Here is a 27,936-nt window from a genome sequence, read left to right as displayed (position 1 = left end):
GTCTGTGTCTGTGAGGTTGGGAGCCTGCTGATGTTAGAGTGTAAGATAATAAAGCAAAGGCTCCACATGCACACACACACACACTCTCTGTTTCTTTACTACAAAATAAAGGTTTCTGCAACAACCTGTACTCTAATCACAGAACTGAAATGATGTTCCTGATGAACTCTTCACTGCTGCTGTCCACCACTGTCATCACAATGAGAATCACAATCAGAAATACTTTAATAATCCCTGGGGGAATTACTTTCGTTACAACTCCAAATCTACATACAACATATAATAATATTATTATTTTAAAGTAATTTTTGGGGCTTTTATTGCCTTTATGATAGAGATAGCTGAAGATAGACAGGAAAGGGGGACAGAGAGAGAGGATGACACGCAGCAAAGGGCCGCAGGTCTCATTCGAACCCTGGGCCGCTGCAGCAAGGACTCAGCCTCAGTACATGGGTTGCCAGCTCTACTCACTGAGCTCACCAGGAGCCCCCAACATATATTATTAAATTATAAAACTAAAACTGCACTATTCTTTGTTACAACTTAAAACATTAGTTTTATTAAGTCAGTTTATCCCATCAGCTTCCACAAAGTGGATCTACCCTCCTCATAGAGCTGGATAGACTCTGGTTGTGTGTCTGTTGTCTCCACTAGTGTTCAATGTCTGACTGCTCCCTCACTGACAAACATCAGTTATTTTACAGCACTGAGCTGATCTGTGGTCAGTGCTTTTAGCTTTTAGCCTCATCCTCTCTGCTCCACCTTTCCTCTTGGACTGTCGATCTCACTCCATTTTTCAAGCATGTAGAACTACAGGTGGGGGGGGGACTTGGTGTGTGTGTGTGTGTGATAAAGAGAGGAGGGGGTTTGTTTGTGTCCAACGTTGCTGCTCAGTGTGTGTGAGTTTCAGTGAGACAGACAATGAGCCGCATGACGGATTATATGCTCACAGCTCTCTGTGCACAGCTCTCTGCATAAACATACTCTACCTGTATATATCATTATATAATATATAATAGATACTTATCTGTGTTCATCAGTGTATACGCTCATCTTTATCCCCTCGCTCTATAAAGTCCACATGTTGATATCCTCCTCTGCACATGAGGCACTGACTCACTCAGCACGAGTCTGCTCTCTGGTTGGATGTAAAACTCTATTTCACGGGACTTGAACTTCACAGTAAAGTTAAAACTAATCCAAACTGGATCTAATCTAATGTTGCTGTATGGACAGAAATAATAGACTCTTCACATCCACTCAGTTTAATGTCAGAGCACACAAAGTGCTAACGCTATACACTGTAGCTAGGCCAACCCAGGCCAACGCAGGCCAACCCAGGCCAACCCAGGTCAACCAATAAATAAATATATAATAAATAAATATATAATAAATAAATATATATAATCAATAAATATATAATAAATACATATATAATCAATAAATATATAATAAATACATATATAATAAATAAATATATAATCAATAAATATATAATAATAAATATATAATCAACATTATGAACCTTTCTCTCTTCTACACGTTTCTCCTGCTCTTCTTTTCTTCACTTTCCAAACTGCACCCCCGGGTGGTCGTTTCAATGAGACTTTTATTGTGGCATTTCTCCACACTGGTGCAGTAAAGGTACTTGATATAAAGTGTTTTTTTATTCATCAGGGGCGCATGAAACACTTGTTGTAACATATGTAACATATTTTAATTATAGCTTACTGTTCTAAATACCTTTATTTTGAAAACCGGAAGTAAATACGCTGTTTCTCCGCATTTACCATAATGCTGAGAATACTTGTACACTCTAAATTTAAGTGCGGCACACTGACTGCTGCAGCTCCTCTTCAGCTCCACACTGAGACTAAAACCCTCTGAAGGACTCACATGGTGCTGGTTGTCTGTCCACTGGGACCGAGGACCAGTCGGTACAATCATTGTTAAACTGATCACATCGTCTGAACTCACAGGAGGAAACAATGGTCATTAAAACCTTCAGCTTCACCACAAACTATGATCAGATAATGAGACTGAATGAATGTGTCTGTATTATCCAACCCAGTCTCATGAAAATACGTGATACTGTCACGTATTTTAATCTATTGGTTCGTGGTCTGGGACACGAAATTTCCACTTTTTCAAACTCATGTATTTCAATTGGAAGTATTTTTCGTGTCACCAAGCACGACTTTCAAACTCATGTTCTGTCTGGGAGCGTTCTCCCTAATGTCCCTTAAGGGGCTCCGTACAGATAATTTATTGTTTATTTTTCTCTTTTTTTTAAACATTTTTCAACACAAAAACCAAAAAATTGTCCGTGATAACTAACAATATGACAGCTTTTGGCCACCCGTTTCTACTTCTGCTGGCAAACCGCGACGGTCAGAAAGGTAGCTGCTTCATCTCTTCTTTTTAGAATTGTATTAATGTTTATTTTATCTAGCCATCTATTGTCTTGTTTATTTGTAGGCTATGTGAATGTGTGACTCTGACCTGAGAAAGTGAATTTCCATTGAGGACGATATAGATTTTAAAAGTTTTTATCCCAAGAATAAACAACAAATGTTCACTCTTTGAATCACCAAAATAAGTGACTTATGTAACGTTAGTGTTTTAAATCAGTCAAATTTAGTGTAATTAAATTAAACCGTGTCCGTCACTGGACAGGATATAAGCAAGAAACCAGAGCGGCGTATTTACCGATACAAACAATATTAGGTTATTCATTAATTGATTAATTCAGAATAAATAAATAAGAAAGTAATATCATTCAGACAGCTGGGTCTATTCATTCGTCTCAATCACAAAAGCATCACCCTTTACTTTTAATGATATCTGTAAAAGTTGACAGCCACTTCCTGACTACATTACCCATGAGCGTTCTCTGCCGTTGCCATGGTGAAGACGCAAGCTATCTGGTGGCGTAAGCACTGTCGTCAGTTTTAGCGGGATTTCGCTCTTTCGCTCCCAAACTGCTGTTAAGATAAGTTGTATGACTATACGTCTGCTGTGTGTTGTGTTTAATATGATAAATGACTCGCATGGTTTAATATTAGGGCGAAGATTAAATCCCCACCAGTGATTCACCATTGGTCAGCACAAACTCTTAAACTAACAATACAGCATTATCGTTATATCCAATGAATTGTAGCGTCGAGCATTAAGCAGATGTCATAATTCTGACTATAATAATGTGAGTAACTGAATTGTGTGAGCTCATCTGTCACTGTAGATCACTTTTAAACTGTTTTGGGTTTTACTTTGTTAAGTTGTGTAGAAAACAACATGCTGTCTTTGAACAATTTATTATGCTCTCATGGTGCTTTCCCGCCATAGAGATCAAGAAAAACCCGCTAAAATAAGTACAACAAAACCCTCCCTACTTCTGGTCTTCCGTGCGGTCCTTCAAAATAAAAGTCTGCTTCAGAGTAAAACATACCGTAGCTAGGGATGAACGATTAACGGTTTAAAGGTAAAGCATGGTAGAATTCCTGACAGTTCAAAACTTAACTATCATTAAAACCATGATAACTGTGTGATATGACACTTTCACAGTAAATTTGACCCTCCCAGGCACAGGTGTAGTGTGAGTTAATGTTAATGCATAGCTGATATGGTTTTCTTATCATTAGGTATTGGCTATATTAATATTATATTGTTTTGCAAACCAAAAGTGCACATTGCTGCTATCTTAGTTTGTGATTGATGGTTGACAGTTTTTTCTTTTCTCCCTGCAGCTCCTTTATAGTCAACCCCCATCACACCTTATTGTCGTCATTTTGAATACCCAAAGGCACTTTTAAGAGCCACATCCATCTATCTATCTATCTATCTATCTATCTGTCTGTCTGTCTGTCTGTCTGTCTGTCTGTCTGTCTGTCTGTCTGTCTGCCTGTCTGGGTCCGTCCGCCTGTCGGTCTGTCTGTCAGTCTGTCTGTCTGGGTCAATCTGTTTGTGTTGCAATGGCCACGAGACGTACCATTGACCGCCAGCATCCCAGCTACAAAGAGGGGAAACGTATGGCGCTTGACATGAAACAAGACCACATTCTAGCTGAAGCCAAGGTTAGTGTTTTTATATCACTCAATCTCATTAATTTTGTACTTGAACAAATAGATGGGTGGAAAATTACTGTAGTGGAATACCTGAATGATCTAAGTGACTTTGGGTTCATTATTGTAGCATGGGTGGCTGGAGCTTCAGTCGCAAAGAGTTCAGCTTGCCAAAAATTAATAAAGTCTGCATTGAAACCTATGGGAAAGATATCAATACTATGAATAGATTCAGAAATTGCGGGCGAAGACACACATTTGATGACCACAATGTTGGTGTATTAGTGTGACAGGTCAGGAAAAACCTGAAGATCAACTCTTCCTCAGGTGACTGAGAATGTCAATGCAGGATGAGTAGATGGTAGAGTTGGCCATTGCATGAACTCCTCATTACAAAGACAAATAAATGTACAGGGCACAAGGGCTCACTGAATGGTTTGACAAGGATGAAAATCATATCCTGTGGACTTTGAACTCATTACATCTCTATCCAGTTCAACAGAGATTCTGGGCTATCCACCACCACCATCAAAACACCAAATTAGGGAACATGTTCTGGAAGAATTGAGCTCCATCCCTCCAGTAGTTTTCCATTGACTTGGAGAATCTATGCATAGGCTCATTTAAGCTGTTCAACACCTTACTAAAACACTAGGTTGCATTTTCGGTTTTCATTTGTCACCTGTCTCGGTTTCAGTACCTTTAATTATTGAAATTTCACATCAACACACAGAGAGCAGTTGAGGAGAGGAAACGGGCACGTTCTGGTGGAGAACCTCCATGTAGCTCCAATAGTGACTGCGCCAGACGAGGCAAGCCGAGGGGGAGGCGTGGAGGGCGACGCAAAGCCTCAGCTACAGGTTCTTATCTGAATTATGTCACATTTATTGGAATTTAATGCGTAAATGTTAGATCAGTTTGTAGCATGAAAAAATATTTATTAATGTTAATTATTCTTTAATGTACTCTTTACAGTCACATTCCCCCCAGCTGAGTGCTCCCTGTCATCCAATGTGGACGTTCCGCTTACTGCACCCTCAGCACAACTAAATCCTCAAGAGGCATTTGGTAAATCACACTGATGAATTTAAGTTTAAATCTAAAATGTAAAGGTATCACTGAGAGAAAAAAGCACTTTGTATTCTTGGTCCATGTACTTTTACTGTCAGTTACGTTAAAGTACAAATTTTGGCCAGTTCGATAATGAACTCTGAATCCATTAGGCTTTCTTCTCTAAATGCCTCAAGTCCTTCTGCCGAGCCTCAAAGAAGCTCTGCATCGTCATGGACTTTTCGGCAGCAGAAAGCCTCAGAGCGCTGGAAAGAAGCACGACCATACTACCTACAATGCCTCATTGAAAAGGAGGCTGTTGGTCATCCCTTGTGTTGCCTCTGCCACAAGCCGGCTGTTGTTAGGTTGGATCACATTAATCTTAAACTTTATTTACCCAGGGTAGGCTTGCTGAGCATTACAGTAATTCTCAGTGCCCTGCTATATAGGCTAACATGCATGTCTTTTGGGGTGGGAGAAAAATTGGATACCCAGAGGAAACCTACATGAATGTGAAAAGTACATCTAGGACCTTCTTATCAAATCGATTATCGAACTTAATTTAGAATACTGTAGCTTACTGTAACTTGAGTGTATTGTAGTTCATGAGTTATTCACATGAATAGCTGATTATATTAATTTTGTATTTCATCCCTAGGTGCAGAGAGTGTCTCCCTGAAGAGTGGTTCTGTGGGGACTGCGATGTACTGCATCACAAAAAACAGCCACTCCACAACAGGCAATGTCTGATACGTGGGTTTTTTTGAACCCATTCCTCCAACCACACATGTCGTTAGAGGGGAGGTTGGATATTGCACTCAGGAGCAAGGTATATTCTCAACAAAGCTTTTATTTTGCTGTCCACATGTGTCTGCAGCTTTTAACAGATAATATGAATGAATGGTCTTCTTTCTTTTTGCCAGCTTGCATCTTGCTAACTGTGAGAGTGTCAAACTGCGTCTGTGACGGCACAACCTTCACTGTGTTACCAGGCAAACCAGTGATTTTAATTACCATCAATGGTAAAAACAATTCACTATTTAAATTTCTATTTCAAGATGATTTCCAGAAATCAAATCACATATCAAGATATTGAGGGTGTTTTAAAATGTGTATTAAGCATGTTTTTTTTCTTTCTTGTTCTAAGGGTGTTATTACTTGCATCAGCCACTGTATGTATGTCAGACGTGCCAGCAGCAGTGGACCCCTGACATGAAGGACCTCCTTGGGAGTGGATATTGGCCAGCCTCTGTCAATACTTGTATTGTACACGTTGGACCTCTTGAGCTCCTTTCAGGAACTCAAAGTCATCTCTCCGGGATTCTCCAGACAGGCCTTTGCAAAGCTGCTGGAGCATCGCACCAAGTGTGGAGGACGAGTTAGTATTATTGTTCTTGGCCATATCACAACATTTCTGTACATAAGCAGACAACATCACAACGATGGTTTTATTCTATGTATCTTCCAGTCTGGACATATCAACAGCGACACTCTGCAGCGCAGCTTCTTGGAGTTTTCATATGCTTTGTTTGAGAAAGACCAACTCTGCTGTGGTGCTGTTTTCACCTGCCCAGCCTGCACACCAGAAATGTTGGCTGTTTCAGCAGATGGAAACAGAAAATGATATCGCTTTCGCCGAAATAGAAGGTGCTCTTTGTTCCAGTGTTATTATTGATTGATTGATTGATTGATTGATTGAGTTATATATTTAATAAATTGATTTCCAATGTGTCTTCCACAGTTCTGGTGACCATGCCTTTTTTGAGGGAATATTTGTGGCTGAAGACAGTGCAGTGTCTGGATTTGTGGACATAATCCAGAAAGCTGTGAAAAATGCAAGTTTGAATCGTAATTTGACAAAATACTTCTGTTACTAAAATAACCATATATATCCAACCTAGATTTCCTCCCCAACTGCAACTTCTGCCTACCAACTACAAAATCAAATTGAGTGAATACATGGCATATACAGTGTTTTATGATACCATTGATTTTATTTGATTTATTTTTGTTTACGTGTGTCATAGACACAGGGAAGAGGCATGTGTGGGGACTCCCAGTGGACAGCAGCAAGGGAGACTTCAAGGAGGGCTTCCAAATTGGATGAAGAGGGCATGGAGGTTGCTGTGTGCCGCCATGGTTTCCTTCTGAAAGCCCTTATTATGTACAGGGGAGAAATATTCGCCTACCCCCTGTACCTTCAAAAGGAGCTCATGCCAGCCAAGGCACAATTCTTTGCCATGGATGTGGCTTGCAAATACTGGCCATACCTGGAGAAAGTTGCCAGTGTCCTTCCTGCTCTCCAGGAGCTGACCACCATGAAACCGTTCCTCAGTGTCATGCATGCTCGAGCTCATGCTACTAAGTGTGAGGTATGTTTATTATTTTTTCATCATATGTAAATTGTAATGTTTAACAATATTAACTTGAAGTTAATGGGGAAACTATACTATGTATACTTTTTGTGTTCCACTCAACCTTTACTAACAGATTAAATGGAGTGGTAGGAACCAGGAAGGAGCAGGGACAACCGCCGGTGAAGAGGTGGAACAAGTGAACAGCTACCTCTCTCGTTGTGCCCTTACGACAAAATATATGTCAAAAACAGTATGCAAAAATTTCCAAATTTTTGCACTCACTTCTTTCAAGACTGCATGCCATCAACTCATACTTTGCCTTCAACAGCCCGGGTGGACATGCTTACGTTGCATGCAATGGGGTGGAACCACAAGAAAAGTGATTCCTTACATCAGGCACTTTCCACACGATATGTGAAGGTAGGTCTAATGGTTTTATTTTGTCCTTTGTTGTTATCATTTGAGCTGTTGTTAATCATACAGACTTTATCCTGATTACTGTGTAACACTGTTTATCAGACTTGTCAGAGGCTCCTGGATGAGACTGCAAAGCTAGCAGAGCTAAAAACACAGCTACATTGCTCAGATGAAATGGTGTCACAGTGGATTTCTGATGTGAAGGAATGGGCAGCTGGTGGTAAGCATGACCAGATAACAGAAAATAACACTCTGAATCTTCAGGTTTGATATTAAAGGTCAGCCAACGATAGTTAAATTGATCTCTAGGGATTACAAGAGGTGGTGACCTCACCTGCCACCAAGACCAGCTAACTGTGTGACATGTTGGCTTTATTGTATATTCCAGTTTCTCTGTAGGAAGTACACATACCAAATTGTACAATCAAGTCGGGTTAAAAGGGGTTTATGTGTAACATGAATTCAAACATCGAAACTGTTATGTGTTGTTTTATTGTGAATTTTACTATTATTTCTACAGAGACACGAGATACATCTGACAACCTGCAAGGCACCACACACACAGGGCTTCAGTGGTCCATTGAGGGGCTCTACCTCAGTGTGAGAAAGAAAAAAAAATGTTGTGTTTTTAATTTTTTTTTTTTTTTTTTGGGCGCCTTTTTTTTTTTTTTTTTTTTTTTTTTTTTTTTTTTTTTTTTTGGGGGTTGGTTTTTTTGAGCAGAGACCGCCTCCTTCCTGGTTGCTGTCCCCTGGCTTCAGTGATTGGTGTGGCTGAGTCCACTGAAGCTACCAATCAGGAACTTCAATCAACCTCAGCTGCACTTAAATAGCTTGTGTGTCCACAGTTCAGGGCGGCTGTGAACCAGTGACCTTCTCCTTTTTTTCTTTTGCACACCATTGTGTTGGTGTTTTTACTTTCTAGTGTTGCCTGGCTTTATCAGAGGGATTCAGCCTTTGTATCTTTTGTGACCCTTTAAGTTTTCATAATTGCTAGTTTGATTTTGTTTCTATTTTTTAATTTTTGGGGGGTTTTTTTTTTTTGTTCTTCAGTATTATACAATCATTTTCATTTTGGTAAAAAAAAAATTTTTATCTTTTTTTTTTTTTTTTTTTTTTTTTTTTTTTTTTTACAACCCTCTCTTTTTTTATTAAAAAAACTTTTTTTTTTTTTTTTTATTTTTTTTTTTTTTTTTTTTCTTTTTTTTTTCTTTTTCTTTTTTTTTTTCTCCCCCCAAATCGGGCTGGGTCGTAACACTACTGTATATAATACAATAGGTTAACTCTCCACAAACAAATACATGGAATTAGTACACAATGTAAAAGCAATAAGTAAGCCAATTACAGCTCTATCATTACATTCTCTTCTGTTTGATTGTAACTGATTATTATCTAGATTGTCATTATTACATACTTCAGTCACTGCAGCTTCACTTTCACTTTTTGAGTGCAATGCATTTTTTTCTTGTCAAGCAGTTCTGTCAAGAGCCTTTACCCGTCTACTTCATGTTATTCTAGACAGCAACAAGCTTCGCCACCGGCTTCGGAGGAAGCTGGCAGAAGACAAGAAGCTCCTTCTTCAGGAGATACAAAAGTACAACGAACTTGACTCTGCAGTAAACATTGATGCAGCTGTAGTGGAGCACTCCCTGAATGGAGAGAGCACTGAGAGGTTCGTGACAGCGGTATGTCAGTTTTCAGAAGATTTTTGTTCAGCTGTATACAGTATACTGAAATAAGTGTGCAAAACATATTGAGTGGTTTAATATTCATGTAGTTTCTATGTGTATTTTAAGGTTTCTTATTTTGTATAAAATTGATAAAAAGTACAATTGTTGTTGCTAAATATTTGTTATGTTTATGCAACATGTATTCATAAAACTGTCATTGATTTTTTAGCAAACATTGGAACCAAGAAGCAGCTTCATGACCAAGTGATGACAACAAAGCGACTGCAGGAGGAAAAAAACATTCTGGTGATGGAGATGGCACAACACTGCACATGGTTGCAGAACCTGTCATTGGTTCTCAAAAACAAGGTGGCTGAGGAGGGTAAGTTGACGCAAAACATAGCTAAACAAAACATCCATGACCAACTTACACTCACATAGTCACATATAGTATGTAGAGACAGGAGAGAGCTTTCTACTCTATTGAAGTTACAGTATGTGGTCTCATGAAGCAATCTTACTCTGTAGAATGTCTGTAATGTAATCTCATGTATATTTTGAGGTGGAGACAAAGGAAATGAAGGACTTTGCAGTCTCTTGAGGAGAAGAAACTCAGAGGTGTCAGAGAGGTTGCAAGTGGTCCTCCATCAATACAAGACTGCTTTAGGTGCTGAGGCCTCTGTCATTCTACATATTGAAGAGGAAGATCAAAGTGTCCACAGCAGTCCAGACACCAGTGAGGATGAAGAGGAAAACATAGCTTAGGTAAAATGTGTGCGTGTGTGCGTGCACATTCACATATCTCGACAGATTAGTGTTACTCTTTAATGATTATTTATGTATTTATTTATGCTTGTCCATTCTAAAACAGCTCAACTTTAGCTTTTGATCTTACCTCTTGTTTTTTTCCCCCAGATTGAAGCTGCACTGAGGATTGTGGCAAAGGAAATGGACTTTCCCTTTATCTTTGTGTTATTAGTACTATTAAGAATAATAAGAATAACAAGAACTTAATTTCTCCCCAAAGGGAAAGTGCCTATCTGGAACAGACCAATCGCCTTGTATTGCTGCGTTCAGCATTGTTTGGGGGTTGTACCCATTCAGAGCAGCTGATTGCTTGGTCCCTGGAAGGGCTTCTCAACCGCTTATCCGGGCAACTTCACACCTGACACTGTGCACCCTTGGGTCCTCTGCAATACACCCACCAAGTGTAAATTAAATCAGATGAACACTACTAACTGCTCCCTGTCAACTGACAGCAGTCAGCTGACCTCTACAGAGGAAACAAAAAAATAAGGAAGAGTCATTACATTGCTGTAGCACGTGAACATTCATTGGGGCCACACTTGACAGCTCTCCGCACAGTTACATAGCATTGTGGTGAATGTTCAGACCACTGTTTCATCTCTCCCCTTCCAGTTTCACAGATTATCAATCTTGGTGAGGGAGGCACTAGCATTTTGGTGTGTTGTTATTTAGTTAATGTATGTAAAAGAGGACTTCCTCAAATGTCTTGTTTTGTTCGGATATTCAGTTGACAGTCATAGAAGTATAAAGAAATCAGAAAATATTACATTTCAGAATCTGGAATCAGATAATTTTGAATCTTTTTATTTTCAAAAAATGACTCAAAATTATTAATTGTTCATCCAAACAGTTGGTTATTAATTTAAATCAAATTGTTGCAGCTCCAACATGTCATGTAAAATGTAAACCAAGGAGAAATTTTGATTGATAGGGTGGCGTGACTAAGTACATATTGTTGCTTACTCATTCAGTACTAAATCACCATTTAGTTGCAACATAGAAGAAAAAACTATTACCTGATCAAAAACAAATTAATTTTAGCCAATTTGGGTCTTTTTTTTAAATGCCTGGGATCACCTGAGTTTTGTGACATCAAAGTGGGGTCATGAGCCAAAAGTGTTTGGTTTTAACATGGTTTTATTATGAGAATTTTAATTTACACAGACATATAATATGTATGTAATATGTATTAGAATGTGTGTAACAAATAGACAGTTGTATATTTTCTTATTATATGTTTTTTGGTAAGTTAATATAGGTGACATACAGTATAACTTGATTACATGTTCTGTTGTCAGTGCTTATGTTAATCTAACCCCACAGTCCATTTTTAAGAAATACAGCCCAATTGTTTGTTGGACAGATATGCATTTGGTGTATTTTCTCCAGTATTGGTGTAAAAGATGAATAAATTATTGCCTAAAATGACTATTTTTGGTTTTACTTTTCCATCATGTTTAGAAACATCATGTGACAGTTTTATGTTTTATAAAAAATATAGCCTACTAGCAAGAGAAAATATGGGAAACAAACATAAATAATGCATTATTATATTTGGAATTTAGTTCAATTTAACATCACAATACATTATTATTTAAGTGGATTACATTAATGAACTGATCTCCTTCACCCAAATCATCTATACACAGTATAATGTAGCCTATGTTTTACTTGTCGTAGATTTTTGATTTAGTAAACTTAATTACAACCCTCCTCTTGGTGGAAGAACTACAAGTATCCCTTCTAATTTGTATGCTTCCTAACAATTTCAAAGGAACAATTGTAATGGGCATTGTATTTTTAAATACATTGATGTATTCGCCATGATTAGAAGTTTGCAGTATTAAACTGGATGGAGGGAGTTGGGAAACACATTACAATGTTATTAATATATAAATGTAGTATTGTTCACTCTATTATATTGGGTTATATATATATATATATTATGTTATATGATACTTAGATAACCTAAATTGTCATGTTAATATCAAATTCAAGTTGGGGTTGACTGACGTCTTGAAAACCTTGGGGTGTGTTCACTAGCCAGTAAGGCTATTGCTAGTTATCTGCGACTGCTATCGTTTATTAATCCATCCTACTGCAGGTATACTGAACTAAATGGTCTTGTTTGGAAGCCACACCATATTAAAACAAATTATAGACCACATTAACACTTTATAGCGAGAAAGTAGATCGAAGGATGAGGTCTGAAAGATATAAGCAAGAAAGATAGAAAGATAGAGCAGCAGGAAATACGTAAAAATAGCACTAATAAATGTATATATTTATCTTTTTCATCACATATATCTACTCACAATATAAATATAAACTTTATGGTCATACTTTGCCTGTTAATAATTTGAGCGGATATATGATTTCTGAACCCTAATGTCAACATCTTAACCCTACACCGGAAGGAGGATACCAGAACTACAATTTGTGCCGAGTTACAGTACACAGCATTGTGCTGCGTCATAGCTTTTGTAGTTCCAATGAATTATCTCTATTATGTAAAACTGTGAACACGAACTTTGCAAGCTTATTATATGTTTTTAAGGGTGGGAACCACGCCTGTTTGGTCTGATTTTAACTTTTTTATCGGTAAGAGGGTGAAATCATGTTTTTTATAGGTTTTGACCCTACTCAGTGGCGCCCCCTATTGGTCTGCTGCTGGGTATGATAGTATAGGTGCAGAGCTTTCCAAAACTGTTGACCCCATGTCTGTAGCATATTTTGTTGTTGAACTATAAGCCTTCAAAAGTGTCACAGGTACAAGGTTCAAAGGGCACACCTGAGGAGCAGGAACCGCCCACAAATCTCATATTGACATATGTTGCTCCCTAGGTCAAGACCTTTCCAACGATGTCTTCACTGTTGTCCTACGACAAAGTTTGATTTTCTTGTTGGTAGACATCATGGCTGTTTGACGTATACATTCAGAGACCTCTTTAAGGGCCAAGCTGGAAACAGTCACTCAAAATCTTTTAACGGGTATTTTGTGGCCAGATTTATTTAAGATATCGATTATAGGATTATACACAGTCATACTTTTCAATGTGGACCAGTTCCGAGTTTATTTTCGCCTTAAACTACAGATTGTTTCACCTTTGACATTTTCCCATTAACTTAATATGGCGGTTTATAGACCCTTTAACCCCTTCCCCAGTCTGACAGGATCATCCTGGATGATCCAATTTGTAATATATCGTAGTGCTAATACATTTCTGTGTACAGTTTAAGTTTTGCAAACATATCTTATAAAATAACCATCATAGGACCTTTTTATCCAAAAAGTCAGCATAGGCCTAACATGCTGTGCGGAGGGCGATACATATACAGTACTTCATAGAACACTGCAACTTTAACTTCTCCTCAAACCATCCAGAATGGTCCTATATTGTCCGGATGACACCGTCCTAAAACCTGTGTGTATAGTTTCACTTATAGATATATCTCTAAACATGAACCCGATGACAGCTGAAGCTAAAAAATGACTGAATCTCAATGGTTACGTTCTTAAAATCAAAGGTGTACTTTGTCCTAATATTTTACAATATCACTACATTTTTCTGTTCACCTTCCTTTTCTCCAGGCTTGGAGTCATGTGTTGTATTCAGCCGGAGAAACTCTTTCTTGTCCAGAAGCCTTTCTTCTTTTCTTTTTGTGTCAGTGTTGCTTTGGTTGTGTTGGGGAGGTCAGATCACTGCAGATAGGTGCTCTGACCTTTCTCAGGCCAGGGAACAGTCAATCATGCTACCATATAAATGTATCCTAACCTCCAAATACTGATGGACAAATCAAGATGGGCTTATTGAGGCAACTGAGGGCAGTCAGACAATTTCTGTTATGTATTAGGAAAATAATTATTATTATTGGATTAAAAGCTACTAAATTTACAACTCGGTAGAACAGTATTTACTGTATATTCCGTCAATACACAGGTACACATTTCAGAAATGCTGATACTTACATTTAGTTCTCTGTATAAAGACATTGGCAAACCTGTCTTTATACCAGTGTACCACTGCTGTGGATGAAACTAGTGGCCCTTTGCATGTAGCAATGACATAATCATTAGCAACATTCACTTAATGTGTTATATAACAAAATTACTTATATTTTTAAAAAGCTAAAACAAATAATAATCTACCACAAATATGTAGTCCACTTTGATGTATACAAAATGTAAACATATACTGTAGTACAGTATACGGTATACTGTCTGGGTGAAAGAAATAACGGATGTTGATTCATTAAAGTAATCCACTTAAGAAAGTGAAATAATGCGATGTGATAGCAAGTAAATAATAAAAGATAAATAAAGTCTAATCATGCTGTATTTATGGTTATTTTCGTCATCTTCTTTAGCTATTACCTTTCATCAACTAACACTATCACATTGTGTTTTTGAATAAGATGATGCATGGAGAAGTAAAACCAAAAATGTTCATCTTTGACAATTTATTTATCTTTCATAACAACAAAAAAACACAACAATCAAATAATATGTCACTTATATTAGCAAACAATATAAAGTACAAAAAAACTAAAAACTATGAATTCATTCATTGAAGAAAATCCTTCGGTTGCCAGGAATGGGCCCACTCCTTACCACTGAAAACAGAAGGGGTTTTTGTCTGTTACTGGTACTTGTTGAGTCTTTCCAATGAACTTAAACCTTTAAACATGAATCAAGCACACATCAACACAACACAATCAAAACAAAATCTTAAACACACTCTGACGTAAATCAATTATGCATAAACATATGGGTCGCTTTAACTGATGCAACAGTGAAAAAAATTAGACTACTGGTGGTAGGATATGTTTGTTCTCCAACATGGGACTAGAAGAAGCAGAACAAAGGCTGAATATATACCATACTGGACAGGGCTTCCAGTCAACCAATATTTCTTCTTTGCCCTATAAAGAGAAAAAAAATCATTAATTCCATTCTTAGGATTAAGCTTTTATTTTTAGCAGTAATCATCGATTTTCATTGATACAGTGGGATGTAGTTGATATTTACAGTGTTTTTAAATTAATTTTTCAGTACAAAATATGTTTTAAAGGACTCATCACCTGGTGTTTTAACATATCTTGTCTCTCTTTGATTGTCTTAAAATGATTTTTAAAAAAGAATTTGCCAAATAAATTATAAACATTGAGCTTGTTGTGTCCCCCTGAGAGCAAGAGGTTTTCATTCTGCTCCTGAGCTGACGTCAGCTGAGGAGCAGAATGAAAACCTCTTGTTTTGGGTGCGTACCCTTGTGGTTTCAACAAAGAGGCCAAACGAAAAAACAGAACCACTTTCAAACTCCAAATTTTCAGGCAAGTTTCAACTGAGGTCCAACTACAATATACTTGTATTAACAAGGGAAAATGTGTTTTCCAGGTTATGACTCCTTTAATCTAACTCACAAGGAATTTTCTCAATTCTAATAATCATAACCCTCTATGAATTATTTTATTGCTGTCTTACATTTCTCAATCTTTCTTTTACAACTCGTCTGATGGGGAAAGCCTCTAGACGAGAGTGGTAGGAGCAGTCTGTGAACATCACAAACATGTACATATATTTTTAGATTAGTAACAAAATAATACAACCCTGATGACTTAAAGCAGAAATAAGTGATATATTTGTGTTAATATAAGTGTTAAATAATTCTATAGTCCTACAGTCATCAGTGATTTAGAGTGTTTGGTCATTGACGTGGGTCTCCCAGTCCCTGTGCTCTGCAGTAAATGGAAAAGAAATGTGTGGAGTTCTCCCTACTGATTGGCTGAAAGAGGGAACAGAACACCAGAAAATGTCTTTTCTGTTTACTGCAGAGTGGAGGACCCCATGTTAATGACAAAACACCCAAACCACTGATGGCTGTCACAATGTAGAGCTATGTAACGCTTACATAATTCTTTTTTGTTTTCTTGCTAAATGCAACCACTTACAGCACCTTTAAGTTGCAATCAGACTTTGGTCTAATGACACACGAGGCCTGTTGGAATTTTATAGGTTGTCTGTTATGAAATAATATAATAAAATTATAATAATAATCTGTTGTAAGTAGTTACAAAAAATAAGCAATGAAACTATGGAAAATAACCATGGGTAAAACTAGCAATGTTATCACACTGACAGAAGGACTGATAACTGAGGCATTCTCACATTTGGTGATGGGGTGCATTTACATGTATATTTTTAGAGTAAGGTAACGCATGTAAACCATTACCTGATTTCCAGCCATAGCCTGATTACTTGTAATAGTCAGATTTCTTGTGTGCAAGTAAACATATTGACTGACCTATCTGTGCCATGATGATTAAACACATGAAACATTTAAACTTACTTATCTGTGTCTTTTTCCTCACAGGCAGATGCTTTGGTGCCTCTGTGGAATAGAAGATTACAGTCCAGTCAAATGTCCACACCAAAAAACAAATCACAAAAATACTATCTCACATATTACACAATTCTTAATTCTTTCTCATTCTTTTTGATTAATTCATTCCCATGAGAGAATCAGCTTGACAAATGAGCTTTGGTTATAAATAGTAATCAGAATACTAATATTCTAATAATTCAATTCATTAAAATATTATAACTACCCTAAAAACAATATTTACGTACCTGACTGTTTTCTTTTTTCGTCTTGGATTAAGCTCTGTGCCCGTGTCTGACCCTGTGGAGACAGATACAGGTTTGGAGAGGGAAATTAGTCATATACCAAATTAAGCTTTAACTAATCAATTCAAAGACTAGAGCATCACACCACAACTCAAATGCAGCAGTTTAAGTAGGTAAATTAGTAGGTGTCCATACTGTATTTGGTTATCCCAATTTGTTTCAACAAGTGCTGATCCTTCGTTTCTGGCTTGATCAGGGAATGCAAGGGGTGAGTAAATGGGTCAAAACAGACAGGGCTGAGTATACCAGATATACAGATTTTCAGTACTCTACCCGCCTCTGCTCTGCACCTCAGCAGTCTGCAAGTCTTTGGGGTTCTCCACCTCCTCAGCAGTCTGCAAGTCTTTGGGGTTCTCCACCTCCTCAGCAGTCTGCAAGTCTTTGGGGTTCTCCACCTCCTCAGCAGTCTGCACAGGGCTTAGGTTTAGGGCTCGCTCTGCATGAGCCCTGATCAGGTCAGAGCTGTAGGCTGCAGCAAATAAGAGAAAAGACACTTGTAATGCGAACACTGACATTGTTGAACATTTTATTTTATATGTAAAATAATAGTTCAATGAAAATTCAGTCATTATCTACTCAACCTCAAGCTGGTGAGAAATACAGTGTAGTTTTTAATACACAAAATCCTTCTGGACTTTTACAGGAAAACGAGTCTTTTTCCAAACAACAGCAGTTGACAGAGACCAGCACAGGTCTCAGACAGGTTGCAGCACAGCTACCTGTCAGAGCTAGCTTACAGATGCAGTCACATGCGTGTGTGAGGAACGCACACATGACCGTAGCTCTAAGCTAGCTCTTTGCTAGAAACACAACGTAAATTATGTTTTTTCAAGTCAGCTCTGCATGTGGCAGCTCCAGGAGCCATTTTAACACTGGTCTCTATAGACTTCTGTTGTCTGGAAAAATGCTACAATCTGTTTTCCTGTGAAACTCCAGCAGTGTTGAGTGGATTAAAAAATACACCGGACTTCTCATTGACACGAGGGTGAGTAGATAATGACTACATTTTCATTTAAAGTGAACTATTCCTTTAAACTGAAAACATAAAATGACTACAAATGAGTAATTCAGGTCAAAAAAAAGCAATGTCTTTTTCCAGAAATCAAGACCCAGTTACCCAGACCGAGATAATCCACAGACCTTGTTGTGCGCAGTTTCATGTATGTAGTAACTACTTTTCTTTCAATCAAACTACACTAAACTACTCAAAACGAGGTCTGTGGATTATCTTAGGTAACTGGGTCGTGACTTCTGGAAGGAGACATTGCTGTTGAGTTTTTCAAATGTTTTTTGTTGCTGTTGCTCTTTGAGCACCACAAGAGAAATCCCACTCCGCTCCATTGTATTGGAAAGAGTACCTCAAAAACTGGGCAACTCACACCAAAACCATCCAGATGGATGAACAGCTCTATGGTAAAGGTTAGGGCTGTCAATTTTTATTCGATATTCAAACATTGTAGGCTGTAATCTCCTTAAGCGCATCAGACCACTGGAAGTAGTTTGCATTGTATTCCAGCAGGGGGTGCTTCTATCAGATTTACCTATAGCCGGCCCCTCTTAACAGCTCTTGGCCTGCAGCCTCTCAGTCAAAGCAGTAAAGTAAGCTAATTTGCTTCGAGAATGGATGATAATAGTGAGGAGAAGAGCAGCATGTGGAAGTATTTTGAGTTTTACACAGTGGATAGCAAAGTCACGGCAAACTCTACTATCCTAACAGCTATCCTACCATTTATTTTTAGATTTGTTCGAACTAGATTTTTTTTTTAAAGTGACAGCACTAGTACAGGACAGGTAAGAGGAAAATGATGTATTTTTGATCTACAACTGACGGGTATTTGATTTAACAGCAGACACTGTTTATATTGTAGAACATAACATGAAAGTGACCTAAAACTCTATGGGTAAAAAGTTGTGCAAGGTAATCCATGGGTCCAACACTGTCAGCATTTACAATGTATTGTAACGCTGGAAATCTGCCTTAGCTACCTTTTCCCTCTGTGCTGCTTGCCTGCTCCTGGCTTTTGACCTCCAAGGGGTCACACGGTGTGAGGGTTAGTGTGATCACCTGATCATCAGCTGCAGGAATTTCCTGACTCCAACCTATGTAAGTTAAACAAGAGTTCTGTTATGCCTACTTAGAACAAAGAGGTCAACCAAGAGCTTCAACTGTGCCCGATTTAATCTCTGAGAATTGTGTAGTTCTATTCTTCCCAACTTGGTTTGTGGTCACTTTAGATTACAGGAGGATTATTGATAGTTTACTGTCTTTTATAGTAGATATCTGTAAATCTGTGTTTGATTTTATGTGACTATAATAAATAAATAGAGTACACTGTTTATACAGGAAAAAATTATTATCTATTCAAAGAATGACACACTGGACTGTGTGTGCTAAAAAACTGAGTCGTGATGTACGCCATCAACATTTAATGGTTTTCTTTTGGTTTGTGCTATTTTTCTTAATGGTCCATCTGCATCTTAAGCTCAAAATTTGAGAGTATATTGATATTCATATTAACTTGTAGTTTGCAAAATCTCACAAAATGTTTTTTCAAACCAAACACTAGTTGTGAACTGTAAATTCAAAATACAGTGCGTCCATCTCACCTTCACAAATAGACTCATAAAATGAGCCCATCTTCTGGAGTGAGTTCTGGGCCTGAAGAGTGAGTTCGCAACGAGGCGTTAAAACTTCACAATTTGTTGCTCCCGTCTTTGTCTCCTTGCCAAGAAGGAGAACCGGCTTGTAGCCCATGGCATGGAGTTTCTCAAGCTGCAACGACAAAATGATGTATTTGCTGGTTAAAAAATGTAAAAGCAACAGCAAAAAGTATATTACTGTAATTATTAAATATAAAAATACATCAAAAATATAACATTATTGATGACAGTCATTCATGATGGCCTTATCATCATGGTGAGTTTAGCTGGATACAGGAAAGGCTCAAACAGTAGAAGCAGAAACTAACTCTTCTATATAGACACACAGCAATGTATTATCTCATACACTCTCCTCCAAGCAGAAGTTGAAAATCACTAAGTATGGATACAATCAAACTTTGTGGCACATTTATAGCACAGGTTTGGCATCTACATAGATAAAATGTTAACCTTTGTGATTCTGTGACTGAATGGGTCATATGTACATTGTTAAGTGCTTTGAGTAATATAAACAGGGTTCATACTACATAGCACCAGTCACCAGCAAAATTCTGGTAAAATGTGCAAGTGAGAAAATATCAGTGGTAATCTATTGAGTGACTGGTAAATTAAAAACTAAATAAAATTTGAACATTAACTATCCATTGGCCGATGGACAAAAAAGTACATTTTGAAATCTGAGTGAAGTTCTGACCTTGTAGTGGCTCGCTCTCTTGGTCATAAATGGCATCACTTACTATATTTATTTTCTAGATTATCTGGACATTTTAATGTTACATAAAAACGGTACATACTACATACCAGGACTATAGCTTCATCCTTAATGGATGCCAGGTTGTGGTTCTTTTTAAGGCCAACCACCCATTCCTCTCGCTTCTGGTCAAACTTTTTCAGTCTTTTCTTCAGTCGCTGCTCGGCAGGCTGCTCCATTTTACAATATGAGCATTTGTTTTGGGCACAAAATAAAATGGACTCACAAAAGGGGCACTTCTTTTGGATCGACCCCCCAGGCATGATAAATGACTGACAGACAGAAAGGCAGACAGGCAAACAGACAGGCAGACTGACAGACAGACAGGCAGACTGACAGATAGATAGACAGACAGACAGACAGACAGACAGACAGACAGACAGACAGACAGACAGACAGACAGACAGACAGACAGACAGATAGATAGATAGATAGATAGATAGATAGATAGATAGAAAGATAGATAGATAGATAGATAGATAGATAGATAGATAGATGGATAGATAGATAGATAGATAGATAGATAGATAGATAGATAGATAGATAGATAGATAGATAGATAGATAGATGGACTTGGCTCTTAAAAGTGCCTTTGGGTTTTCAAAATGACGACAATAAGGTGTGATGGGGGTTGACTATAAAGGAGCTGCAGGGAGAAAAGAAAAAAACTGTCAACCATCAATCACAAACTAAGTTAGCAGCAATGTGCACTTTTGGTTTGCAAAACAATATAATATTAATATAGCCAATACCTAATGATAAGAAAACCATATCAGCTATGCATTAACATTAACTCACACTACACCTGTGCCTGGGAGGGTCAAATTTACTGTGAAAGTGTCATATCACACAGTTATCATGGTTTTAATGATAGTTAAGTTTTGAACTGTCAGGAATTCTACCATGCTTTACCTTTAAACCGTTAATCGTTCATCCCTAGCTACGGTATGTTTTACTCTGAAGCAGACTTTTATTTTGAAGGACCGCACGGAAGACCAGAAGTAGGGAGGGTTTTGTTGTACTTATTTTAGCGGGTTTTTCTTGATCTCTATGGCGGGAAAGCACCATGAGAGCATAATAAATTGTTCAAAGACAGCATGTTGTTTTCTACACAACTTAACAAAGTAAAACCCAAAACAGTTTAAAAGGGATCTACAGTGACAGATGAGCTCACACAATTCAGTTACTCACATTATTATAGTCAGAATTATGACATCTGCTTAATGCTCGACGCTACAATTCATTGGATATAACGATAATGCTGTATTGTTAGTTTAAGAGTTTGTGCTGACCAATGGTGAATCACTGGTGGGGATTTAATCTTCGCCCTAATATTAAACCATGCGAGTCATTTATCATATTAAACACAACACATAGCAGACGTATAGTCATACAACTTATCTTAACAGCAGTTTGGGAGCGAAAGAGCGAAATCCCGCTAAAACTGACGACAGTGCTTACGCCACCAGATAGCTTGCGTCTTCACCATGGCAACGGCAGAGAACGCTCATGGGTAACGTAGTCAGGAAGTGGCTGTCAACTTTTACAGATATCATTAAAAGTAAAGGGTGATGCTTTTGTGATTGAGACGAATGAATAGACCCAGCTGTCTGAATGATATTACTTTCTTATTTATTTATTCTGAATTAATCAATTAATGAATAACCTAATATTGTTTGTATCGGTTTCTTGCTTATATCCTGTCCAGTGACGGACACGGTTTAGAAAAATAAACAATAAATTATCTGTACGGAGCCCCTTAAGGGACATTAGGGAGAACGCTCCCAGACAGAACATGAGTTTGAAAGTCGTGCTTGGTGACACTATATACTTCCAATTGAAATACATGAGTTTGAAAAAGTGGAAATTTCGTGTCCCAGACCACGAACCAATAGATTAAAATACGTGACAGTATCACGTATTTTCATTATCAGTATGGAGGGAACAGGGGGGGTTAAACTGCTGGCCTGCAGCCCATTTCTGGCCCTCCATCCTCCTCCCCCCGGCCCAACACATGAAGAGGAAAATCTCCATCAAGATTGATAGTTTTCTACCTCTTCACATACAGTTCAAATAAAAACAAACGAAACAACAAATTTGGTTTGAAATGATGACAAAGCTCACAGGTTCCTGCTAATGTGTTTAAAAGGTTGAGGAGAGAGCAGGTTTCAGGGGTTTATATATATATATATATAGTTTATATATATGTATATATATATATATATATATATATATATAGTTTATATATATATAGTAATAGGACTATATATTGTTATTATTTTAATAATAAATACTACAGGTAGGACTATATATTACTGTTATTATTTTAATAATAAATACTACATGTAGGACTATATATTACTGTTATTATTTTAATAATAAATATTACAGGTAGGACTATATATTGTTAATATTTGAACATTGTGACCATTATTATTTCTGCATTGTGTTTATCAATAATATATATGAAGGCCTATGATATTAAGAGCTGTGGGTAATCAATAATGAGTCGGTTCCATATGAACCTGCAGCTTCTCTCACTGACCCTAACCCTTCTGTTCAGAACCAACGTACACATAAAGTTGAGTTGAATGGTTGTCGGTGACGTTAAAGCTTCATGAACTTTAAACACAAACGTCTTTAAAACTTTAATATGAACTTTATAATCAATGACAGAGCTCTCAGACAGAATCAATAGATCATTCCACTTCCTGTTGATTGATATCTGATCAATAATCCACAGAGAGTTTCTGACTGCAGGTAATAAAATCATTCACACCACCAGATTATATTGGATTCAAAAAGCTGAATATTGATTTCACACAGTAAAGCATCAGAGTCCAGATCCAGAGCCACACTGAACCTGGTCCAGGACCGTCCTCATAAAGGTTCACAACCAACAGGACTGTCCTGGATCAGGTTCAGACCAGCTCAGTATCAGAGTCCAGATCATCAGAGAATCAGTGTTCAGATGGTCCAGCAGGGGGCAGCACTGACAGTCTGCTGAGCTCCAAACACAGCAAGTAGGACCAGGACCAGGGACAGGAACAGGAACTGGAACAGGACCAGGGACAGGACCAGGGACAGGGACTGGAACAGGAACAGGACCAGGACCAGGACCAGGACCAGGGACAGGACCAGGGACAGGACCAGGACCAGGACCAGGATCAGGACCAGGATCAGTTACTGGGAACCAGAATCCTTCCTGGATTAAGGAAAAGAACAAAGTCAACAACAAATACAGACACCACATCATTTAAACTAGTCTGAACTGGTCTGAGACGAGGTCAGGGTTCAGGATCCTGCCTGTTAGTGGGAATTAGACTCCTGGTTCTGGTTTAAAGAACAAGATGACTAAAGGGCCCTGGTGGTCCAAACTGATCCAAAACAAGTACACTGAGACAACCACATTGAGCAGTTTCTGAAGGACTAATGAGGATAAACCAGACTGAGACTCTGATAAACCTGGTCTGAGACTGGACTAAAACTGGTTTAATAGTTGGGTACTGTTCTGGTTTCAGTCTGGGTACTGGTCTGGGTACTGGTCTGGTTTCAGTCTGGGTACTGGTCTGACCTCGGGCCTTCCTCTTGTAGTAGATGAATCCAGCCAGAGACAAGATCAGACCCAGGATCAGTCCGGAGGCTCCGATGGCGATCTTGTTTCTCTCAGACTCAGGCATGGAGGGGTCTGAGGACAGACAGGCAGACAGACAGGTGAGCAGGAAGACAGGTAAAGAGACAGGTAGACAGATAAAGAGACAGACAGGTATTTACCCCAGTCAGTAACCAGAGGTTCTCTCAGGCTGGCGTGCTCCACCACACAGGAGATCTTCTCTCCAGACCTGAATCAACACAAACAGCAAATCAGAGGGTCTGGACCTGAACCTGGACCTAACTGGACCTGAACCTGGACCTGTACTGACCTGGGCGTGTACTCCAGGTGAGAGTGGATCTGGACCTATATGAACCTGGTTCTGGTCCGGTACTGACCTGGGCGTATACTCCAGGTTAGAGTGGATCCGAACCTATCTAAACCTGGTTCTGGTCCGGTACTGGCCTGGGCGTGTACTCCAGGTGAGAGTGGATCTGGACCTATATGAACCTGGTTCTGGTCCGGTACTGACCTGGGCGTATACTCCAGGTTAGGAGTGGATCCGAACCTATCTAAACCTGGTTCTGGTCCGGTACTGGCCTGGGCGTGTACTCCAGGTGAGAGTGGATCTGGACCTATCTGAACCTGGACCTGTACCTGGACCTAACTGGACCTGGACCTGGACCTAACTGAACCTGAACCTGGTTCTGTACTGACCTGGGCTTGTACTCCAGGTGAGACTGGATCTGGACCTATCTGAACCTGAACCTGGTCCTGGTCCTGTACTGACATGGGCGTGTACTCCAGGTGAGAGTGGACCTGGTTCTGTACTGACCTGGGCGTGTACTCCAGGTGAGAGTGGACCTGGTTCTGGTACTGGTCTGACTGACCTGGGCGTGTACTCCAGGTGAGAGTGGATCTGGTAGAACCAATCAGCGTCTGCCAGCTCATCAGTGGAAGTGACATCAGAGGTGACTTCCTGTCCGTCTCTGAGCCAGCTCACTCTGATGTGTTTGGGGAAGAAGTCGTAGACGCTGCAGACCAACATGGAGGGATGTTTACCAGCAGGGGGCGCCACCGAGTGCAGTCTGACATAGGGCTTAACTGGAACACAGACGTTAGGATCATTAATATTATTATTTACACTATTATTATTAATTTAAAAGACTTTATCTGTCCCTCAAGATGCAGTTTAATAAAATAAGTTCATATCACCCTTGTATGAAGTTAATATTTATAACTTTGAACTTTAGTTGTGTCTGATTACAGTTATTATTATTAGTTATATTTCTATTGATACTGTGAATATTACAGAATCTTTTACCATCCACGCTCACATATATAATAATATAATAATCTAAACAACAACTTAAAGTTAATATCTGAACTCATAAACAACACAATCTTTGTTTTACTAAATTATGTTTACAGTGTTTTACAAACCATATAAAGTTTAACTTCAGGGAAGTGATCATAATGTCATACAGTCAGAGTGGAGACACTACTATTCTATTAACTATCTATTAATCTATTAACTATAAAAAAGGTTAGCTTGTGAAATGATTAATAATCAATAGAGTAATATTAGTAATCAGTAGTATTATCAGCAGTAACAGAGTTTCACCACCAGGAGGAGACAGAGATATTTTATAATATTTAATAAGAATATTAAAATAAATTAACATCAGTAGAACCAGTTTACACTCTGTCACACACACACTCAATAAAGAGGTAATCAATAAAGTAATATCTGATCAATATTTACAGTATTTGATTATATAATGAGACAGTGATCACTTCCTGTTAGCAGAGTCAATAAAGAAGTGATCAATATAAAGAGTTAATCAATAAGATGCTGTTGATGTTACACAAACACAAACTCACCTGATTTATCCAGAGCAGCCTGGTAGTAAGTGTTAACGTGGTTCAGGCAGTACCTCTCCTTCTCACCTCTCCTCCGAGCCAGTATTGAAGGATCACTGTTAAAGTATTTAGCCTGTTTCACTCCGCACTCAGTGTAACCAACAAACTCTCCCACACTGCTGCTGAACCTGGTGAACTCCAACTTGTTGTAATATTGAGAGTAGATGTACTCGATGTTCTTCGGATCAGTGGAGTTAAACACACAGCGATCTATGTCATAACTCCGGAATCCATCTGCAGAGACAGAGCACAAACAGTACGATCACTGTATTGATCACTGATTACTGTATTGATCACTGATTACTGTTTTGATCACTGATCAGTAAATTGATCAGTGTATTGATCAGTGTATTGATCCTACCTGCTGTGTAGAGGCTGATAAAGTATAATCAGTGTGTATTGATCAGTGTATTGATCAGTGATCAGTGTATTGATCCTACCTGCTGTGTAGAGGCTGATAAAGTATAATCAGTGTGTATTGATCAGTGATCAGTGTATTGATCCTACCTGCTGTGTAGAGGCTGATAAAGTTAATCAGTGTGTATTGATCAGTGATCAGTGTATTGATCCTACCTGCTGTGTAGAGGCTGATAAAGTATAATCAGTGTGTATTGATCAGTGATCAGTGTATTGATCCTACCTGCTGTGTAGAGGCTGATGATGAAGAGGAGGGAGAAGCTGAGAAAGGATGAAGCCATGTTCCTCTGTTCACTTCACAAACACTGACACAGTCTGACTGAGAGCGGCTCTAAAAAGCAGAGAACACATCACATGACCTGCTCGTCAGCTGTTACCAGGCAGACTGTTCAGCACAAAGTCCAGCAGACACAGTTCACTCTACACTGCAGTTTATATGTGTTTATTCTGGATTAATATCATTACACTGCAGTTTATATGTGTTTATTCTGGATTAATATCATTACACTGCAGTTTATATGTGTTTATTCTGGATTAATATCATTACACTGCAGTTTATATGTGTTTATTCTGGATTAATATCATTACACTGCAGTTTATATGTGTTTATTCTGGATTAATATCATTACACTGCAGTTTATATGTGTTTATTCTGGATTAATATCATTACACTGCAGTTTATATGTGTTTATTCTGGATTAATATCATTACACAGTGCAGTTTATATGTGTTTATTCTGGATTAATATCATTACACAGTGCAGTTTATATGTGTTTATTCTGGATTAATATCATTACACTGCAGTTTATATGTGTTTATTCTGGATTAATATCATTACACTGCAGTTTATATGTGTTTATTCTGGATTAATATCATTACACTGCAGTTTATATGTGTTTATTCTGGATTAATATCATTACACTGCAGTTTATATGTGTTTATTCTGGATTAATATCATTACACTGCAGGTTATATGTGTTTATTCTGGATTAATATCATTACACTGCAGTTTATATGTGTTTATTCTGGATTAATATCATTACACTGCAGTTTATATGTGTTTATTCTGGATTAATATCATTACACTGCAGTTTATATGTGTTTATTCTGGATTAATATCATTACACTGCAGTTTATATGTGTTTATTCTGGATTAATATCATTACACTGCAGGTTATATTCTGGATTAATATCATTACACTGCAGTTTATATGTGTTTATTCTGGATTAATATCATTAAACACATCCAGTTAAATTGAAATCAAACATTTCCAGTTGACCAAATGAAATGATAAGACATGTAAACACTGAGGTTGCCCAACAACATCAGCAGAAACTTTACTGAATGATACAATCTGACACATGCACACATACTAACAACCAGCAGATCACTGAAGAGCTTCAACCAACACGTTACAGCAGAATGTGGAATATGAGAAATAAACTGTTGATGAAATAATGAATAATGTGTTTATTAAACACATTATTATAAACTTATATTAACTCCTTTATACGTTGGGGCCAAAATGTTCACTTTACTTTCAGGAT

The 27,936-nt window shown here is 38.1% G+C and overlaps 2 protein-coding genes across 10 annotated transcripts in view; both read right to left on the bottom strand.

The window, feature by feature from the left end:
- LOC127355806 (rano class II histocompatibility antigen, A beta chain) overlaps positions 1 to 26,775 on the bottom strand; it is a 52,586-nt gene extending 25,811 nt beyond the window's left edge. The window contains exons 1-7 of one of the 9 annotated variants that reach the window (XR_007881841.1): positions 26,612 to 26,773; positions 25,933 to 26,205; positions 24,939 to 25,152; positions 24,231 to 24,298; positions 24,031 to 24,144; positions 23,571 to 23,661; positions 23,092 to 23,510 (exon numbers count right to left, since the gene is read on the bottom strand). Coding sequence is in view for 5 of the 9 variants with exons in the window: in XM_051387036.1 (XP_051242996.1) it covers positions 23,636 to 23,661; positions 24,031 to 24,144; positions 24,231 to 24,298; positions 24,939 to 25,152; positions 25,933 to 26,205; positions 26,612 to 26,669 (753 nt within the window). In the remaining 4 variants the exon portion in view is untranslated. The other 8 variants (XR_007881840.1, XR_007881842.1, XM_051387032.1 and 5 more) reach the window with 8 other exon arrangements.
- LOC127356794 (uncharacterized) lies at positions 16,703 to 21,632 on the bottom strand. Its single transcript, XM_051388817.1, has 6 exons — positions 20,507 to 21,632; positions 19,652 to 19,817; positions 19,031 to 19,144; positions 17,322 to 17,513; positions 16,988 to 17,039; positions 16,703 to 16,748 (listed from the first exon to the last, which is right to left on the bottom strand). Exons 1-6 carry the CDS (start codon positions 20,717 to 20,719, stop codon positions 16,703 to 16,705), a joined length of 783 nt encoding a protein of 260 aa, XP_051244777.1. The 5' UTR covers positions 20,720 to 21,632.
- Positions 26,776 to 27,936: the final 1,161 nt, after the last annotated feature.

This window comes from Dicentrarchus labrax, unplaced genomic scaffold, assembly GCF_905237075.1.
Source record: "Dicentrarchus labrax unplaced genomic scaffold, dlabrax2021, whole genome shotgun sequence".
Classification (NCBI taxonomy): Eukaryota; Metazoa; Chordata; class Actinopteri; family Moronidae; genus Dicentrarchus; species Dicentrarchus labrax.
This window is presented reverse-complemented; position numbering and strand designations above follow the sequence as displayed.

What these genes read in the sequence shown, in the direction of transcription:
- LOC127356794 (XM_051388817.1), bottom strand. Translation starts at nt 20,719, where the DNA reads ATGCCTGGGGGGTCGATCCAAAAGAAGTGCCCCTTTTGTGAGTCCATT. An exon ending in TTATGAGTCTATTTGTGAAG is followed by an intron (nt 19,145 to 19,651) that starts GTGAGATGGACG and finishes TAACTTACATAG; the next exon opens with GTTGGAGTCAGGAAATTCCT. An exon ending in AAGCAGCACAGAGGGAAAAG is followed by an intron (nt 17,514 to 19,030) that starts GTAGCTAAGGCA and finishes TATTTGCTGCAG; the next exon opens with CCTACAGCTCTGACCTGATC.